The 20,982-nt window shown below is 39.7% G+C and overlaps 1 protein-coding gene across 1 annotated transcript; it reads right to left on the reverse strand.

Annotated features, from left to right (window-relative positions):
- Positions 1–2,735: 2,735 nt before the first annotated feature.
- Positions 2,736–15,706, reverse strand: LOC129842374 (zinc finger protein 501-like). The gene is made up of 2 exons (XM_055910914.1): positions 15,158–15,706; positions 2,736–5,862 (listed from the first exon to the last, which is right to left on the reverse strand). The coding sequence occupies exons 1-2, from the start codon at positions 15,462–15,464 to the stop codon at positions 4,811–4,813; spliced, it is 1,359 nt and encodes a 452-aa protein (XP_055766889.1). The 5' UTR covers positions 15,465–15,706; the 3' UTR covers positions 2,736–4,810.
- Between the last annotated feature and the right edge of the window lie 5,276 nt (positions 15,707–20,982).

A 20,982-nucleotide genomic window follows, 5' to 3' on the forward strand; every position in this document is an offset into this window, starting at 1 on the left:
GAAGTGCATTTATACAAAAGAGGTAGTCTAGACACTGTATTAATACCATTATGCATTTGAATCCCATCTACAGCTACCATCTTAGATATTAATTTCCCTCCACAAGGGGGCGGACATGTAACGTTTCCAAAATGGGATAGTATTGTACATGTAATGTTTCCAAAATGGGATAGTATTGTCCATGTAACGTTTCCAAAATGGGATAGTATTGTACATGTATCGTTTCCAAAATGGGATAGTATTGTCCATGTAACGTTTCCAAAATGGGATAGTATTGTTCATGTAACGTTTCCAAAATGGGATAGTATTGTACAGGTAACGTCTCCAAAATGGGATAGTATTTTACATGTAACGTTTCCAAAATGGGATAGTATTGTCCATGTAACGTTTCCAAAATGGGATAGTATTGTCCATGCAACGTTATGCCCCCTTGTGAGTTAATAGTGTTGCATGCTGTAGCAGGCTATATAAAGAGGAAGACCTCCATTGACGATTCAGTTCGTTGTAACATCTCGCCTGGACAGGTCACCGTCCTTAGTTATTTAGTTAGTTAGTTAACGTTAGCTAGTTCATTCTCACAAAAGTGAGAAATGCTCTAGATTGGAAACGTACGTTAATGAGTGTAAAGCCAAGTTGGCTTTATGGAAACGATATACAATATATGTGAAATAATATAGTTGAGGAAATAATCCAAACCTAGTTGTGCCTAGTTAGGACATAACGTTAGCTAGCTAGATAACGGTACTGTACTGTAGCTCAAACAACGCCGACGGTCAAACCCGGCTTTCTAATATTTACGGTAATTAACTATCATAACGTTATGGAAGATATTCACAGAAAACCGTCATTGTCTTCGGTATTCATTATTAGTATGTTATATTATTATATATAAATGATTTAGATACATATTCAGAGCCAAACATCAACCCAACTTTACCTTTTTAACTGTTGTCGCATCCAAACTTGTCACCATCGTATCCAGTTGTAATTGCGAAGTTCCCGGAATAAGTCCAGCAACAACGGAGGTTCCTCGAAGAACCCCCCTTCTAACAAGTTCTTTGAAGAACCTTTTGGGGCTGTTTTTCATTGACCAAGAACCCTGCGGTTCTTAGGGGATCTGAGAACAATTCCAGTTGAACCCTTCATTTTTAGAGTGTAGTCGGCTCTATTTACTCTCAGATTCAAAACATGATTAGCATCAACGATCAAGTCAGCTGCTGCTGCTCCAATACAGTATGAGGTGAGACGGTGAACTGACGTTGAACCGGGCAGTCAGCTGCTGCTTCTCCAATACAGTATGAGGTGAGACGGTGAACTGACGTTGAACCAGGCAGTCAGCTGCTGCTGCTCCAATACAGTATGAGGTGAGACGGGGAACTGATGTTGAACTGGGCAGTCAGCTACTGCTCCAATACAGTATGAGTTGAGACATGAACTGACCTTGGATCATAATAATTAAGTTAATAAAAATTAATTAGTGAAACTGTTAAAAAATAGTATATGGCATATTAAATATATTACTCTATTGTTATCATATAGAAACATCATGGAATATTGTACATCATATTAGCATCAACATACATTATTGTTTCATTCAATTTCACATAATAAGGATATTTCATATTTTCAAGTTCAGAAGTCAGAACCCATCACCTGCTATGTAAAAGAGACAGAAGAATGCACAATGGTCAATGCTATCCGGGGTCCTTGGGACATCCCTACCCTAAACCCTAACCGTAACAATTTTAAATGTCAACTTCAATGGGCTAGGGACGTCCCAAGGATGTATCTCTACCGGAAAATACATGATCTAAGTGATTGATAGTTGGTATTCAGCAATCATAAAGCCTTATTTACTTTAATGAACTACTAAAATAGTGATTTTGTCAGAAAGCATAGACAGCAGCTCTACACTTTATTGACTGACTGATCCATTCATCCTTCCATCCCTCCTCAGCCTTCCTCTCCTCTGAAGACCCAGTGAGGGTGGAGCTTAGTCAGAGAGCTGTTGAGGGACTGGTTATGAAGAACACTTCTACAGCCAGAGAGGTGAGAGGTAACACATGGTTTAGATGGTAAACATTTATGTCCTCTTAGTGGTTCATCACGTCAGCAAAAGGGAATATGTTCCATCATCTATGTTTATTTACATTAGTGCAAATTGTCCACTGATATGGGTGTAATTTCTCACCCCTTTTGGCTGTATGAAAGTTGATTTTACCTCAGGCACACACATTTGTTCTTTGCTATTATGAAGGTAATTTGTGTAGAATGTACTTTTCCCCAATCAGTCACCCCACCTCTTTACGTTGCTTATTTATATTTAGTGGCCTGACTGCGTCCAGACTATGTCAAAGGCCCATCCTGGTAGATCTGAACCTAATGCAGCTTAGAGTGATCGGATGACAGAAGTCACATTCAGGTGCCAGGTGTAACTGAGGCCGTAGATGCTCCATATCCATTACTTTGAGTGTTTTATATAATATGACTAAATGTGTTTGTGTTGCAGGGGCAGTCAAGAAATGGAACGGCAAGGCCACAGAACATGACATAAGCAGAGCTGTGGGAGACCACCTCAAGCTCTTGGTAGAGCCGGGGAAGGTGTTTACCACTCCACCACACCTTCAGCAGGCTGGAAAAGTGGGATTGATACTGTTTTTCATACTAAGATGGACCATCAGTCTGTTGATTGGTCAGTCGTTGGGTTCATTTGTTGAAATCAAATCAAGCTTTATTTATACAGCACATTTCAGACATGGATGCAACACAATGGCTTCCACAGGAATAAAACAAAATGAAAATAAACAAAAATATTTAGTACACAACAAACAGAAGATTAACAACTGAAAGACTAATGAACATTAAGGAAATTCTATTGATTAAAATATTAATTGGATGCAATATCCAACCCAAAATATTAGCTTGTTTTTTAGGAGGGGCTCTGAAAGACACTATGGGGGTGTCCACTGGAAGTTGACTAGTAACAACATCTGGGACATAAAAGACACCCACCATGACACCCACTAAATCTGCCCAAGAAGAGGCAAACAAAAGAAAAACACACACCAAACTTAGAGACAGGAAGCAAACCAAAAAGCTGGAGACTCTCCATCAATCAGTGCGTCCTACGTGCTAACGAGCTATACGTGCTAACGAGCTATACGTGCTAAAGTACAACCTCAAAACATAAATGGAAAAACCAAAGCCTGTAACACCTTCCCCCGAAAGACAACAAATATATCCTTTATTTTTGTCAGACAAGTTTGCTCACCACCAACAGAAAACAACTTCCATTTCACATTATAATCAACTACAATGCTTCACCTTCACCAATATAAACATGGTGTCTACTGGCTGTCAACAATTAAAAACAAGATAAAACACCTATTCCTAAATAATAATAAACAAGCATATTATTTTTTTCTCATTTTTCTTTCTATAGAATCCTAAAACTCACTAGCTTCTATAACTCCCTGTCTTCCTAAAACTCACTAACTTCTAGAACTCTCGTCCCCTTGGAACGAGCCCAAACAAAACTCAAATCAAATAGTATTAGTCACATGCGCCGGATACAACACTGGAACGCTTACTTACGAGCCCCTAACCAACAGTGCAGTTTCAATACGGAAAAGAATAAGAGATAAAACCCCAAATAAATTGTGATCATGGTAACACACTGGCTAAACGCAAAACACAAATCTTTTTGACTGCCCACCCCAGAGATAATCAGCAACCAAGTTTTCCACGGACATGTCTGATTTCAAGAGGAAACTCCTGCGATATCCGTAGTAACTTTCCACTGCGGAGCTTCTCTCTCTTTTCAGGGTTCACTCAAAAGGCATGTTGTTGGATCGGGGCCCAGTCCCCAATGTCATGCTCTAGTACATTTGGGTTGGCACATCTGAGAATGAACCCTGATATTATAAAAACAGGGCAACAACGTCAATATAAATGTACCCAAAAATGTCAAGTTGGTTGCATGAATAACTATGATTACTAAATGTTACATAATTGTAAATATGAAATATCAAAACCAAATGTACACCCCTTTGTTAATATGTATTGGCAATAATTAACTTAATGGTGAGGCTGGAATAATAAAACATGTACCTTTTGTCAGGCTGAATGTTTGAAATATGAGGTGATTTGAGTCATGCTTCTTCAGTAGTGGAATAAAGACAATTAGCATTTGATGTTGTCAAGAAATACTGGAGTGATGTCAGTTTGTTAATAAAATTGATTATAGGTGAAAAAGCTGCAAGTACGTTGAAATTAAGCAGTTTTCAAGTCATTGGAAAAAATCGACCCGAAAAGACATCTTTTCAACTTTCACTTTCAACGACAACCGAACATATACTGGACAGAACATATATTGGACGTTGGGCAGTCTTCTTTTCAACGTCTTTTCAATGACATTTTGCTAAATGGGAATAGCGCAATGTCAAAACACAGTTTTAACGTGTCCAAATCAATAACCAATATGCTGAAACAGTTTGGGATATATTGAAAACCTAAACATTTTGAAGTGTTGCATTTTGATTCAAGTGGGTCACCAACGTGGTAAGTGGAACACAACTCTATTTTTGTTAGTCACTTTTTTGATAAATCTCATAAATAGTAACTCTTTCAATTCAGAGCCTGGATTTTCCCCTTGAGGCTAAAATCAATTTAACAAACATTTAGGGTTCTACATTGTGACATCATTAAAATACTCCTTCTACAATGTTAAAACATTCTACATTGTGACATCATTAAAATACTCCTACTACAATGTTAAAACATTCTACATTGTGACATTATTTCATTGATATCATGAAACAACTCCATGTAATTTCTGATGTTTAATCAGAGATCTTTTATCAGAGTATCTCTTCCCACATTGATCACAGCTACAAGGTTTCTCTCCTGTGTGTGTTCTCTGGTGTGATATCAAGCCGTTTAGCTGAGTAAAACTCTTCCCACATTGATTACAGCTATAAGGTTTCTCTCCAGTGTGTATTCTCTGGTGTGATTTCAGGGTTTGTAGCCGAATGAAACTCTTCCCACAGTGATCACAGCCATAAGATTTATCTCCTGTGTGTATTCTCTGGTGTATAGTTAGATAGCTAGATGAGGTAAAAATCTTCCCACATTGATCACAGCTATGTTTCTCTCCTGTATGGCCCCGCTGGTGTACTATCAGGCTGCTTAGTTGAGTAAAACTCTTCCCACATTGATCACAGCTATAAGGTTTCTCTCCTGTGTGTGTTCTCTGGTGTATAGTTAGATAGCTAGATGAGGTAAAACTGCTCACACATTGATCACAGCTATAAGGTTTCTCTCCTGTGTGTCCCCGCCTGTGTACTATCAGGCTGCTTAGCTGAGTAAAACTCTTCCCACATTGATCACAACCATAAGGTTTCTCTCCTGTGTGTGTTCTCTGGTGTATAGTTAGATAGCTAGATGTAGTAAAACTCTTCCCACATTGATCACAGCTATAAGGTTTCTCTCCTGTGTGTCCCCGCCTGTGTACTATCAGGCTGCTTAGCTGAGTAAAACTCCTCCCACATTGATAACAGCCAAAAGGTTTCTCTCCAGTGTGTGTTCTATGGTGTGATTTCAGGGAGCTTGACTGAGTAAAACTCTTCCAACATTGATCACAGCTATAAGGCTTCTCTCCTGTGTGTACTCGCTGGTGTATTTTAAGTTCTGATGAAGATTTGCAACGTTTCCCACAGTCAGAGCAGCAGTGAGTTCTCTTCCCTGTGGGTCTCTGCAGGTGTTTCTTGAGGAGTTCTGATGTGGAGAGACACTTCTCTGCCTCGTCAGCATCATGATGTTGTTGAGACTCCCCAGAGGATCCACGATAGTCCCGTCTCTCTCCTGTGTGAATGACAACGTCAGACAGAAGGTTAAAGGCCCACAACAGCAGAAATCCACTGTTAATTTGAGGTAAAAGGTGATGCCCAGAGCATACCCATGAAGTTGTACAACAATTGACGGCTGTTAAATTATGACAATTGTCTTGTTTTCTCGTTTTCACAGTAGTAACATCGATAACTGTAGGCTAGAAATAAGTTATTAAAGTTGTTGAAATCCTAAGCATTGTGCCAGACGACTTTTGGTCTCCAACATAGGCCCCTTTCTGTGTTTTTTTGCGGCAGGAGGGCGATGCGCACACAATTTGGTTGCAGAAACTCCTCCCTGCTAATGCAGAAACCGCTAGTTATGGATGTAGTATATCTGGCAATGAGGAAACCACTAGTTATGGATGTAGTATATCTGGTAATGAGGAAACCACTAGTTATGGATGTAGTATATCTGGTAATGAGGAAACCACTAGTTATGGATGTAGTAAATCTGGTCATGAGGAAACCACTAGTTATGGATGTAGTATATCTGGTAATGAGGAAACCACTAGTTATGGATGTAGTATATCTGGTAATGAGGAAACCACTAGTTATGGATGTAGTAAATCTGGTCATGAGGAAACCACTAGTTATGGATGTAGTATATCTGATAATGAGGAAACCATCAGTTATTGTTGTAGTATATCTCGTAATGAGGAAACCATTAGTTATGGATGTAGTATATTTGGTAATGAGGAAACCACTAGTTATGGATGTAGTATATCTGCTAATGAGGAAACCACTAGTTATGGATGTAGTATATCTGCTAATGAGGAAACCACTAGTTATGGATGTAGTATATCTGCTAATGAGGAAACCACTAGTTATGGATGTAGTACATCTGCTAACGAGGAAACCACTAGTTATGGATGTAGTATATCTGCTAACGAGGACACCACTAGTTATGGATGTAGTATATCTGGTAATGAGGAAACCACTAGTTATGGATGTAGTATATCTGCTAATGAGGAAACCACTAGTTATGGATGTAGTATATCTGCTAATGAGGAAACCACTAGTTATTGATGTAGTATATCTGGTTGTAGAAACTCCTCCCTGCTAATGAGGAAACCACTAGTTATGGATGTAGTATATCTGGTAATGAGGAAACCACTAGTTATGGATGTAGTATATCTGGTAATGAGGAAACCACTAGTTATGGATGTAGTATATCTGCTAATGAGGAAACCACTAGTTATGGATGTAGTATATCTGGTAATGAGGAAACCACTAGTTATTGATGTAGTATATCTGGTTGTAGAAACTCCTCCCTGCTAATGAGGAAACCACTAGTTATGGATGTAGTATATCTGGTAATGAGGAAACCACTAGTTATGGATGTAGTATATCTGGTAATGAGGAAACCACTAGTTATGGATGTAGTGTATCTGGTAATGAGGAAACCACTAGTTATGGATGTAGTATATCTGGTAATGAGGAAACCACTAGTTATGGATGTAGTATATCTGCTAATGAGGAAACCACTAGTTATGGATGTAGTATATCTGGTAATGAGGAAACCGCATAGTTATGGATGTAGTATATCTGGTAATGAGGAAACCACTAGTTATGGATGTAGTATATCTGCTTATTTATGGATGTAGTATATCTTCTAATGAGGAAACCACTAGTTATGGATGTAGTATATCTGCTAATGAGGAAACCACTAGTTATGGATGTAGTATATCTGGTAATGAGGAAACCACTAGTTATGGATGTAGTATATCTGCTAATGAGGAAACCACTAGTTATGGGTGTAGTATATCTGCTAATGAGGAAACCACTAGTTATGGATGTAGTATATCTGATTGGAGCAAAAATGGTCAGTGAAGATTTTAGTTTTCCACAAAGTATTCTGAATATTACAGCGCACTATCAGAGCAAGATCAGGATTCTACTCAAGGAAACTCACATTATTAAGCTCTGTGTCTATTCACTAATTCACCACCATGGGGGAAAACTCAGGGGAATTCTCATAGGCTGCAGCAAATATAGCCTCCATTTACAGGTTGCTTATGAGTGCACTTCACATTACTTTTGGATTATAATGGTAAGCCTCGTTTGAATATCCTGCTTAATATAATGTTTGTGTTATTGTTGCTTTATACCTTTTTTTAAAACACTTAAAATGCTATTTGGCTAGCTTTGCCATCAGCCTGACAATGAGGGTTTGTCCACTAAGTGTTTAACAAAACTTCACCGAACAATAACATAGACCTACTGTAGGACCCATAACTATAACATAGACCTACTGTAGGATCCATAACTTCACCTAACTATAACATAGACCTACTGTAGGACCCATAACTTCACCTAACAACAACATAGACCTACTGTAGGACCCATAACTATAACATAGACCTACTGTAGGACCCATAACTTCACCTTACAACAACATAGACCTACTGTAGGACCCATAACTTCACCTAACAAAAACATAGACCTACTGTAGGACCCATAAACTTCACCTAACAACAACATACACCTACTGTAGGACCCATAACTTCACCTAACAATAACATAGACCTAGGACTATAAATAATTTAATATTTCAGGTGAAACATGGAAAATAAAATGTCTTTGTCATGACATTTCATAACCTGATCACCAGATAATTTTGTGAATAATCCTACTAGGCTACTCTGTAATGTGATGTCATTCTAAATGTCCTGAATAAAGGAAAATAGCTGTGTGTGTTGTACAATAGTCTATCCATCAAGGAACAGTTCTCTACACATTATGAGGTAAGTATCTCTGTGTCCAAACAGACTAACGAGACCCTACAGTAAATCAAGCAGACAATAACATTATAAACATCAATTTGTTAGGGATGTTGGATCCAACGTGGAGCACGGCATAACTGTCTTTACCAGAGTAATGAATGAAGAAGCACTTTGGTTGTTGTTGCATGTTGTGATGTTTGTCATTTGACTGTCATTCAGAAAATGATTTCCTGGATCTTCTGATGATAGTTGAACATGTGACTAACTAAACAGCTACAGTATTAAGTATTATGTGTAATTATTGAAGAACCATGTTAATGACAGTATCCATTTGGCTGTTGTCAATAAAGTTAAGGTGACTCTCGGTTAGAACCATTGGATTTAGCAAACTCTGAAATGATTTAGTATTTCTGTGCCCATGAAAACTGTTTTCCCAGCGTAACATAAGGAGCCACTAAATTATACGTAGTTCGAGTGCATTTTTTAAACTTGGTTAGAGCCTGTAAGTCAGCATTTCACTGTAAGGTCTACTACACCTGTTGTATTTGGCGCACGTGACAAATACATTTTGATTTGATAGAAGTAGGACTAGTCTACCTGTCCTGCGCGCAAATGTAGGCCTATAAATGTGCCAATTTGGGGATGTATGATAGTATTTCTGATTGTCTTAACGCTGCACCACTAAGGAGTTGTAGAGCTTCTCAAAGTAATTTTTTCTTCACCTCAAACAAAAGTAAACAAAGTCTAATCAAAAACCAATTGCGAATGACAATAGTTCCTCAAAGTATTTTCGTAAAATATTTCCAGCTCTCACCCTTTCGATAACCACTCAGCATAAAAGTGAAAGATGTAATGCTCTGATCCAGTGGAAATGTTATAAAATACTTGATTACTTCTTATCCTTTGCACAAATAGCCAACAGCTGTGTCTGTCCCGAACTCACTGGCGCGGGAAACTGAGGGCCAAGAATATTTTATACCATGTTGCAAGCTTGCTATCTCGAGTTTTGGGCCGACCCAGTTGATACAATGTTTCAAGTTTGTTGTAGACATGCCATGTGCAGCAAATGTGAATTATTGGATATTTATTTTTATCAGGATATTTTCTACCTGCAGGTTGTGATGTTTTTATTTGTTGGCTTTATGTAGACTATTTTTACATAGTTGGCAATGGCAATAAAAGTTACTTTTAGATTTGAATTTTCATTTAGATTTAGATAGAATGTAGATTAAACACAGATAATAATTTTGAGATACTATTATAAATTAAATGAAACTGTTCCAGTAAAATGTGAATATGAAAATCAGAACTGGCACCAGATCAGTAGAATTGGTCAGATAAATTAGTACCAAATGGAAAAGGGTTGCTGACTGCTGGTGTAGCCTATTACCAGAAACTATAGGAGCATAACGACTGCTGGTGTAGTCTATTACCAGAAACGATAGGAGCATAACTACTGCTGGTGTACTCTATTACCAGAAACTATAGGAGCATAACGACTGCTGGTGTAGCCTATTACCAGAAACTATAGGAGCATAACGACTGCTGGTGTAGCCTATTATCAGAAACGATAGGAGCATAACGACTGCTGGTGTAGCCTATTACCAGAAACTATAGGAGCATAACGACTGCTGGTGTAGTCTATTATCAGAAACTATAGGAGCATAACGACTGCTGGTGTAGCCTATTACCAGAAACTATAGGAACATAACGACTGCTCGTGTAGCCTATTACCAGAAACTATAGGAGCATAACGACTGCTGGTGTAGCCTATTATCAGAAACTATAGGAGCATAACGACTGCTGGTGTAGCCTATTACCAGAAACTATAGGAACATAACGACTGCTGGTGTAGCCTATTACCAGAAACTATTGGAGCATAACGCCTGCTGGTGTAGCCTATTACCAGAAACTATAGGAACATAACGACTGCTGGTGTAGCCTATTACCAGAAACTATAGGAGCATAACGACTGCTGGTGTAGCCTATTACCAGAAACTATAGGAGCATAACGACTGCTGGTGTAGCCTATTACCAGAAACTATAGGAGCATAACGACTGCTGGTGTAGTCTATTACCAGAAACTATAGGAGCATAACGACTGCTGGTGTAGCCTATTATCAGAAACTATGGGAGCATAACGACTGCTGGTGTAGCCTATTATCAGAAACTTTAGGAGCATAACATCAGAATTTACGAAGGCAAGCAGCAGCGGGAGGAGTAGCCTAAGGACGATGTTTTTCTGATGGTTAGGCTTTGTTTCAGAGGGATGTCATCAATAGCCCATAATGACAAAGTGAAAACAGGTAAAAAAACAGAAATACCTTATTTACATAAGTATTCAGACCCTTTTCTATGAGACTCAAAATTGCTTTCAGGTGCATCTTGTTTCCATTAATAATGCTTGAGATGTATCTACAACTTGTTCGTAGTCCATCTGTGGTAAATTCAACTGATTGGACATGATTTGGAAGGCACACACACCCCTGTCTATATATGGTCCCACAGTTGACAGTGCATGTCAGAGCAAAAACCATGCCATGAGGTCGAAGGAACTGTCCGTAGAGCTCCAAGACAGGATTATGTCGAGGCACAGATCTGGGGAAGGGTACCAAAAAAATTCTGCCGCATTGAAGGTCCCCAAGAACACAGTGACCTCCATCATTTTAATGGACCTTCATCATTCATTTTAAAATGGAATACTCTTCCTAGAGCTGGTCACCCGGCCAAACTGAGCGATTGGGGGAGAAGGGCCTTGGTCAGGGAGGTGAACAAAAACCTGATGGTCACTCTGACAGAGCTCCAAAGTTCCTCTGTGGAGATGGGAGAACCTTCCAGAAGTACAACCATATCTGCAGCACTCCACCAATCAGACCTTTATGGTAGAGTGGCCAGACGGAAGCCACTCCTCAGTAAAAGGCACATGACAGCCTGCTTGGAGTTTGACAAAAGGCACCTTAAGGACTCTAAAACCATGAGAAACAAGATTCTCTGGCTTGATGAAACCAAGATTGAACTCAATGGCCTGAATGCCAAGAGTCACGTCTGGAGGAAACCTGGCACCATCCAGATTGTTTTTCAGCTGCAGGGACTGGGAGACTAGTTAGGATCGAGGGAAATATTAACGGAGCAAAGTGCAGAGAGATCCTTGATGAAAGACCTGCTCCAGAGCGCTCAGGACCTCAGACTGGGGCAAAAGTTCACCGTCCAACGGGACAACGACCTTAAGCACACAGCCAAGACAACACAGGAGTCGCTTCGGGACAAGTCTCTGAATGTCCTTGAGTGGCCCAGCCAGAGCCCGATCTAACATCTCTGGAGAGACGTGAAAATAGCTGTGCAGTGATGTTCCCCATCCAACCTGACAGAGCTAGAGAGGATCTGCAGAGAAGGATGGGAGAAACTCCCCAAATGCAGGAGTGCCAAATAAATTAGCTAAATGAAAGGGGGGAAAAATTATTTAATCAATTTTAGAATAAGGCTTTAAACAAAATGTGGACAAAGTCAAGGGGTCTGACTACTTTCCGAATGCACTGTATACAGCAACAGCTACCCCTTAAGCATTCCTGTCTTTTCTGTAGATGTTACAGGGGGGCAAAAAATATATTTAGTCAGCCACCAATTGTGCAAGTTCTCCCACTTAAAAAGATGAGAGAGGCCTGTAATGTTCATCATAGGTACACTTCAACTATGACAGACAAAATGAGAAAAAGAATTCCAGAAAATCACAATGTAGGATTTTTAATGAATTTATTTGCAAATTATGGTGGAAAATAAGTATTTGGTCACCTTTTTTTTGCCCCACTATATATCCCTGTATTGCTACTCCTGTATGAAAGGAATATTCTCAGTGAGTTTCAGAGATGAACAGTACAGTGCATTACAAATTCAATAGGCAGGCAAGTACATAAAAACGTTTTCAAATTAAAACTATTCCAGAAAATGTCAAAGCGTATATAACGCCCGTCCAAGAGACTGTCGACCAATCACGTTCATATTGTCATGCTGTGACACGCAGTTCCTAAGCTAATTCTCACAAAAATCACAATGTTCTTTTCTTTAAGCTGTTAATACGAATCGAAAGTAGTTTCCAATATCCTAATATCTTAAAGTATTTCTGGATAGTGATAGGAACTGATAGTGATACACAAGCTAGGTCTATTTGAAACATTGCCATCCCATGGCAGCATTTACCAGCCACAAGGTTCAGAATTTTAAAACCACATAAAAAATTATTTAAAACACAATTATATTTTTGCCCAAAGTTAAGATATAAATTATTCAAACTGAACATAATTCACGCTGGTTATTATTTTAGGCTATTTTAGTTTTGGAGTCAAAGATAGTTTTGGAATAGGTTTCACTTTTCAAACAGGTTTGTTATTTTATTTCAGTGTACTAAATAGTTTTCCCCTAATTACTTTTTCTATAATAAGCATGGAGGTTTGCCCTATCAACCAGTCATAGGTACTGATGATAAAGCGCCTCGTAACCTAGCTGGGAATGGGACAGACGGAACCGATCTGTGGTAACAGACAGGGGCCATTTGTAATCAAATCTAATTCCCAGGAATGGGGTTCATATGAACCACAGAGACTGTGTGTGGGATAATAACATGGCCCTGTCCAACCCTGCTTGTTCCCTCGACTCCGCAACCAACCACCAATCTCCAACAGGGCCCTTAACCTGTATCACTAGACACCTCATAGTGAGCTACAGGTAGGAATCAGCAATCCCAATAATGAGACACCTCTGGGGAGTGGTGTCACCAACATTTAAAAAAAAATATATAGTGTTTTATGACAAACCGTTTTTTACAAATCCGTCAAGACACCAACTTCAACTTTATCGTGAAATGCCCTACTTACAAGCCCTTAACCAACAGTGCAGTTCAAGAAGAAGAAAACGTTTACCAAGTAGACTAAAATAAAAAGTAATAATAAAAAGTAACACAATGAGAATAACAATAACGAGGTTATATACAGGGGGCACCGGTACCGAGTCAGTGTGGAGGCTATATACAGGGGGCACCGGTACTGAGTCAGTGTGGAGGCTATATACAGGGGGCACCGGTACCAAGTCAGTGTGGAGGCTATATACAGGGGGCACCGGTACCGAGTCAGTGTGGAGGCTTTTTACAGGGGGCACCGGTACCGAGTCAGTGTGTGGGGGTACAGGCTAGTTGAGGTAATCTGTACATGAAGGTGGGGGCGTAGTGACTATGCATAGGTAACAAACAGCCAGTGAGTAGCAGCAGTGCACAAAAGGGAGGAAGGGGGGGGGGGGGGGGGGTCAATGTAAATTGTCCGGTGGTGATTTTATGAATTGTTCAGCAGTCTTATGGCTTGGGGGTAGAAGCTGTTGAGGAGGCTTTTGGTCCTAGACGTGGCGCTCCGGTACCGGTTGCCGTGCGTTAGCAGAGAAAACAGTCTATGACTTTGGTGACTGGAGTCTCTGACAATTTTGTGGGCTTTCCTCTGACACCGCCTATTATATAGGTCCTGGATGGCAGGAAGCTTGGCCACAATGATGTACTGGGTCCTTCGCACTACCCTCTGTAGCGCCTTACGGTCAAATGCCGAGCAGTTGCCATAACAGGCGGTGATGCAACCGGTCAGGATGCTCTCGGTGGTGCAGCTGTATTACCTTTTGAGGATCTGCGGACCCATGCCAAATCATTTCAGTCTCCTGAGGGGGAAAAGGTTTTGTTGTGCCCTCTTCATGAATGTCTTGGTATATACCAACGTCGGTGATTAAAAGATGAACTGAGGTCCACACTCCAGTCCAGTTGATGGTGGTAATGCAGCTTAAAGTTGGTTGCCAACTTTCCATATAAAGTCCAAAGAAGAAAAAGAAGCCTGAAGGAAGGTGAAATTACAAGAAACTAATTTGGTTTACCGTTTGGGGCGTCGCGACTGGTTACTTATTTTGATGTGATATGAAAGTTTTGTGTGAAATTATTTTGATGTGATATGAAAGTACAGCGATGTATGTTTCTAGAAATGTATCGCAATTGAGAATCGATTCACATTTAGATGGAATATTTGACTATTTTAGCTGCCAGAGCCAGTCTACCTCTGAAAATAACATACAGTCCTTGGACCTTGAGGAGTAACGGAGGCAGCAATTAGCAGTAGAAACAATCGTTTCGGTAAAAAGCTGAGGGATGGGGCTGGAGAAATGCAACCATCCATGATATCAACATGATAGTTTTAACCATGTTTTGAGGATATACAGTGTTTGTTAATATTTACTGATAAACATTGGAGTAAAAAAAAACTTGTATTTTGGGTTCTGATGGGGTACGACAGACCCCATCAGAAGAGTACATCTTGGGCTAAGATAATAGGAGATATTGAGGACTACAGTATTTCAGGTATTGTCATTGGATGCATTTGATCAATTGTTTTGATCAAACGTTTTGTTGATGATCCACTCGATGTTCTACACGTTACAGTGAAGCTTCAGCCATTCCTACAGAACAACATTAAAGTGTAGAACCCCTTTACTGCATATTGGTTCAACGACTGCAGAGACGGTACTTACTGGTGTGAAACAGATCTCCAACCTCCTCCTCTTCCTCCAATGTGACAGTCATCTCCCCCTCCTCCTCTTTCACTCCAAAAACTGCATCCTCCTCTTTCTCTTCCTCCTCCTCTTTCACTCTGAACGCGTCTTCCTCTTCTTTCACTGTAACGTCTTTCTCTTCTTTTTTCACGGTAACAGCCTCACTCTCTACTTGTTTTTGTATTGTAACAGCCTCTTCTTCGTCCTCCTCTTTCATGAAAGCTTCTTTCTCCGTCCAGCAGATCACCTCTTCTTTAGCAGAACGAGAGTAACTTAGTGAACTCATGGTCGGAGATGTTAGCTAGCTAGCATTAGTGACTAGCCTAGTTCTAAGCTAACTTAGCAAACCAGCTAGCTGACAAACAACGTAAATATATAATTAAATGGGCCAACAAGTACATACGACAGAAGTGTGTTTAATACACAGCGACTAATATACACCAAAACATTGTAAAGAGCGTGAATGTTGTAGCTATGTTTGCTAGAAAGCTACGGATGGGTCTGACTAGCTGTTGTTGTTGAAGGAGCGCCCCGTCCACTAGATTTTACGTCACACTGGCAGCATCGCCTCAACCTAAAAGAAGCAAATCGCCATCTGCTGACTGGAGTGGGCAACGCAGTTGAGGAACCAAAAGTATATTTTTAATTTATTTAATAAAAGTTTATTATTATATTAAGTCGTTCAAAGAGAAGCATGTGTTGATTAATTCGTGTACAATGAGTGAGAATTTAAAACAAACTTTACACACCACTACATATTTGCATTGATCCACACTTCTGACACGGATCATTTTGACCCCAGATGCATATCTTTTATCATAGCCAAAATGTGGTTTATTCAATTCTTCCAATTTTTCATGACTTTGTTTATCAACTTGTTCTTAATAAATATAAATCATGGCTTTGTGTTTCTGTATCAATATGGACTTAACAAATTCAAATCCTTTGGATTCATGTTGACCCCAACCAAAAGCACCTTTGATAAATAGGAAGTTTATTTCAAATCAAAATCACATTTTATTGGTCACTTACACGTATTTAGCAGATGTTATTGCGGGTGTAGTGAAATGCTTGTGTTTCTAGCTCCGACAGTGCAGTAATATCTAACAAGTGATATCTAACAATTTCACAACATACAGTATAACCAATACACACAAATCAAAGTATTTGAATCTAAGTTTCTCTGTAGACATGATCCATCCCACCAGAGGGTGGAGGGGCACCTGTATCAGTGGTTTTGACCAGATAGACACCTGCAGACACACAGTATAGTGCCTCCCATGTACTCTCCTAAGATTGGACGTTTCTATACCACGTTTCACGTGACTATGTACAAAACTGCCAATGGTAGAAAACTGGTAGTGGTAGAAAAATCTGCCAGTGAAATACAGCGCATTCATTAAGTATTCAGACCCCTTCAATTTTTCCACATTTAGTGACATTACAGCCTTATTCTAAAATTGAATATTTTTTCCCCTCATCAATCTACACACAATAGCCCATAATGGACAACCCCAAAACAGGTTTAGACATTTTTGCAAATGTATTTACTTAAGTATTCAGACCCTTTGCTATGAGACTCGAAATTGAGCTCAGATGTATCCTGATTCCATTGATCATCCTTGAGATGTTTCTCCAGCTTGATTGGAGTCCACTTGTGGTAAATTCAATTGATTAGACATGATTTGGAGAGGCACACACCTGTCTATATAAAGTCTCACAGTTTACAGTGCATGTCAGAGCAAAAACCAAGCCATGAGGTCAAAGGAATTCGAGGCACAGTTCTGGGGAAAGGTACCAAATAATGTCTTCAGCATTGAAGGTCCCCAAGAACACAGTGGCCTCCATCATTCTTAAAAGGAAGAAGTTTGGAACCACCAAGACTCTTCCTAGAGCTGGCCACCTGGCCAAACTGAGAAATCAGGGGAGAAGGGCCTTGGTTAGGGAGGTGAACAAGAACCCGATGTTCACTCTGACAGAGCTCCAGAGTTCCTCTGTGGTGATGGGAGAACCTTCCAGAAGGATGACCATCTCTGTAGCACTCCACCAATCAGGCCTTTATGAAGCAATGATTAAATTGTCAACATTTATTTCAATGGACAATTCAGTGAACTGTTCTGTGAAAGGTGTCGACTAGAGATGAAATGCAGGAGCTTGCAGGGATTTGTAGTCTTGCATGTCGTCTACTTTGATGCTAATTAGCATTTTCGAATCCGAGAAAAAAGAGAGACAAATATATTGATACAAGTATTTGTATTTATTATGGATCCCCATTAGTGCCTGCCAAGTAAGGTCAGGGAGCGTGCCAGCCTGCCTGAACCGTCCCTGAATTAACAGGTATAAATGATGGATTATGAATTAACAGGTATAAACAATGGGTTATGAACTAACAGGTACAAATGATGGGTTATGAACTAACAGGTACAAACGATGGGTTATGAACTAACAGGTATAAACGATGGGTTATGAACTAACAGGTATAAACGATGGGTTATGAACTAACAGGTATAAACGATAGGTTATGAATTAACAGGTATAAATGATGGGTTATAAACTAACAGGTATAAATGATGGGTTATGAATTAACAGGTATAAATGATGGGTTATGAATTAACAGGTATAAATGATGAGTTATGAACTAACAGGTATAAATGATAGGTTATGAACTAACAGGTATAAATGATGGGTTATGAATTAACAGGTGTAAATGATGGTTTATGAACTAACAGGTATAAATGATGGGTTAACATACACTGCTCAAAAAAATAAAGGGAACACTTAAACAACACAATGTAACTCCAAGTCAATCACACTTCTGTGAAATCAAACTGTCCACTTAGGAAGCAACACTAATTGACAATAAATGTCAATGATGGATGGCCGCACACATGGAGGGCCGCAGGTACACATGTGCTCGCAAGAGGTAGCCTGACTGCCATTAGGTAACGAGATGAGATCCTCAGACCCCTTGTGAGACCATATGCTGACACATGCACATTTGTGGCCTGCTGGAGGTCATTTTGCAGGGCTCTGGCAGTGCTCCTCCTTGCACAAAGGCGGAGGTAGCGGTCCTGCTGCTGGGTTGTTGCCCTCCTACGGCCTCCTCCACGTCTCCTGATGTACAGGCCTGTCTCCTGGTAGCGCCTCCATGCTCTGGACACTACGCTGACAGACACAGGAAACCTTCTTGCCACAGCTCGCATTGCCATCCTGGATGAGCTGCACTACCTGAGCCACTTGTGTGGGTTGTAGACTCCGTCTCATGCTACCACTAGAGTGAAAGCACCGCCAGCATTCAAAAGTGACCAAAACATCAGCCAGGAAGCATAGGAACTGAGAAGTGGTCTGTGGTCACCACCTGCAGAACCACTCCTTTATTGGGGGTGTCTTGCTAATTGCCTATAATTTCCACCTGTTGTCTATTCCATTTGCACAACAGCATGTGAAATTTATTGTCAATCAGTGTTGCTTCCTAAGTGGACAGTTTGATTTCACAGAAGTGTGATTGACTTGGAGTTACATTGTGTTGTTTAAGTGTTCCCTTTATTTTTTTGAGCAGTGTATATAAATGATAGGTTATGAAATTGATGGGTTATTAAAACCTGTCTAGGACTAGCGGAACCACTCGCCAACAGCCAATGAAATTGCAGGGCGCCAAATTCAATCAACAGAAATATCATAATTCAAATTTCTCAAACATACAAGTATTAGACACCATTTTAAAGATAACAATCTCGTTAATCCAACCACAGTGTCCGATTTCAAAAAAGCTTTTCGGCGAAAGCAGAACCAATCATTATGCTAGGACAACTAGTCACAGAAAGCATACAGCGATTTTCCAACCAAAGAGAGGAGTCACAAAAAGCAGAAATATTGATGAAATTAATCACTAACACTGTGTATTCGATAGGCCAATAGTTGAAAACCTACAAACCTCAGATTTCCCATTTCCTGGTTTGATTTTTCTCAGGTTTTCACCCGCCATATGAGTTCTGTTATAATCACAGACATCATTCAAACAGTTTTAGAAACTTCAGAGTGTTTTCCATCCAAATCTACTAATAATATGCATATATTAGCAAATGGGACTGAGTAGCAGGCAGTTTACTCTGGGCACACTTTTAATCCAAACGTGAAAATGCTGCCCCCTATCCATAACAAGTTAACACATTTCAATACATTCAGGATTTCTTAAGGTCCATGTGCAATGTATATGGTTACCTCACTCTCTCCCTCCATCTCTTCTTTAACAAGCAGCCATGTTGTTGTCGTTCCGCTAGGGACCTGTTTTCAGCATATGGTTACCTCTCTCCAGTCAATAAACAGTTATCCCTCTACACCCTGTACACATGTACTGCACTGGAATTATCCCTCTACACACGTACTGCACTGGAATTATCCCTCACCACATGTACTGCACTGGAATTATCCCTCTACAACCTTTACACATGTACTGCACTGGAATTATCCTTCACCACATGTACTGCACTGGAATTATCCCTCTACACCCTTTATACATGTACTGTACTGGAATTATCCCTCTACACATGTACTGCACTGGAATTATCCCTCTACACATGTACTGCACTTCAATTATCCCTCTACACATGTACTGTACTGGAATTATCCCTCTACACCCTTTATACATGTACTGTACTGGAATTATCCCTCTACACATGTACTGCACTGGAATTATCCCTCTACTCATGTTTTGCACTGGAATTATCCCTCTACACATGTACTGCACTTGAATTATCCCTCTACACATGTACTGCACTGAAATTATCCCTCTACGCATGTACTGTACTGGAATTATCCGTCCACATGTACTGCACTGGAATTATCCAGTTGGCTGGCAGAAACGTGCTGTTTTTTTATTGGGCCATCAACGCTGGCTCAGTGATTTTTGTGATTGGTTACATTTCAGTCACATGTGCATAGGGGAGAGGTGGTGTCTGATGTCTGCAGGTCAATGCAACTGAGAATAATTACAAGGATCATATTTCTATGTGAATATCAGCAGTGGGAATGATTGTGAAATATTTAGTTCATTTCATGAGAGCAACATAATAATTAATGATTTCTGAACAACCATTTTTTATTTAATATCTATTAAGAGTATCTTATCAACTTTATTTCACTTGGTGATGTTTCATTATAGAGAACATAACATGACAATACATGACTTCTAAGTAGCTGAATATGATTATGGACTAACAGTCTAACAGTTTGAAGGACCCAATTCATGTTATTCTGGTTAAAACGTCTTAAGGCTAGGGGGCAGTATTTTCGTTTTTGGCTAAAAAACGTACCCATTTGAAACTGCCTATTTCTCAGCCCCCGAAACTAGAATATGCATATAATTGTCAGATGAGGATAGAAAACACTCTAAAGTTTCCAAAACTGTCTTAATATTGTCTGTGAGTTTAACAGAACTGATATTGCAGGCAAAAACCGGAGGAAAATCCAATCAGGAAGTGCCTCTTTTTTGAAACCTCTCTGTTCTTATGCATGCCTAACGCGCATTTAAAGGGATATCAACCAGATTCCTTTTTCTATGGCTTCCCTAAGGTGTCAGTCATTAGACAAAGTTTCAGGCATTTATTTTGAAAAATGAGCGTGAAAGATCACATTGCGTAAGTGGATAGGTGGGGGCTCTCAGAGTGAGTTGTGCGCAACAGAGACCATTGTTTCTCCCGGTCCTAATGAAAAACCAACACTCCCGGTTGATATATTATCGAATATATATTTGAAAAACATCCTGAGGATTGATTATAAAAAACGTTTGCATGTTTCTGTGGACA

This window comes from Salvelinus fontinalis, unplaced genomic scaffold (assembly GCF_029448725.1).
Source record: "Salvelinus fontinalis isolate EN_2023a unplaced genomic scaffold, ASM2944872v1 scaffold_0036, whole genome shotgun sequence".
In the NCBI taxonomy this organism is placed as follows: Eukaryota; Metazoa; Chordata; class Actinopteri; order Salmoniformes; family Salmonidae; genus Salvelinus; species Salvelinus fontinalis.

What these genes read in the sequence shown, in the direction of transcription:
- LOC129842374 (XM_055910914.1), bottom strand. Translation starts at nt 15,464, where the DNA reads ATGAGTTCACTAAGTTACTCTCGTTCTGCTAAAGAAGAGGTGATCTGC. An exon ending in TGGAGATCTGTTTCACACCA is followed by an intron (nt 5,863 to 15,157) that starts GTAAGTACCGTC and finishes TCATTCACACAG; the next exon opens with GAGAGAGACGGGACTATCGT.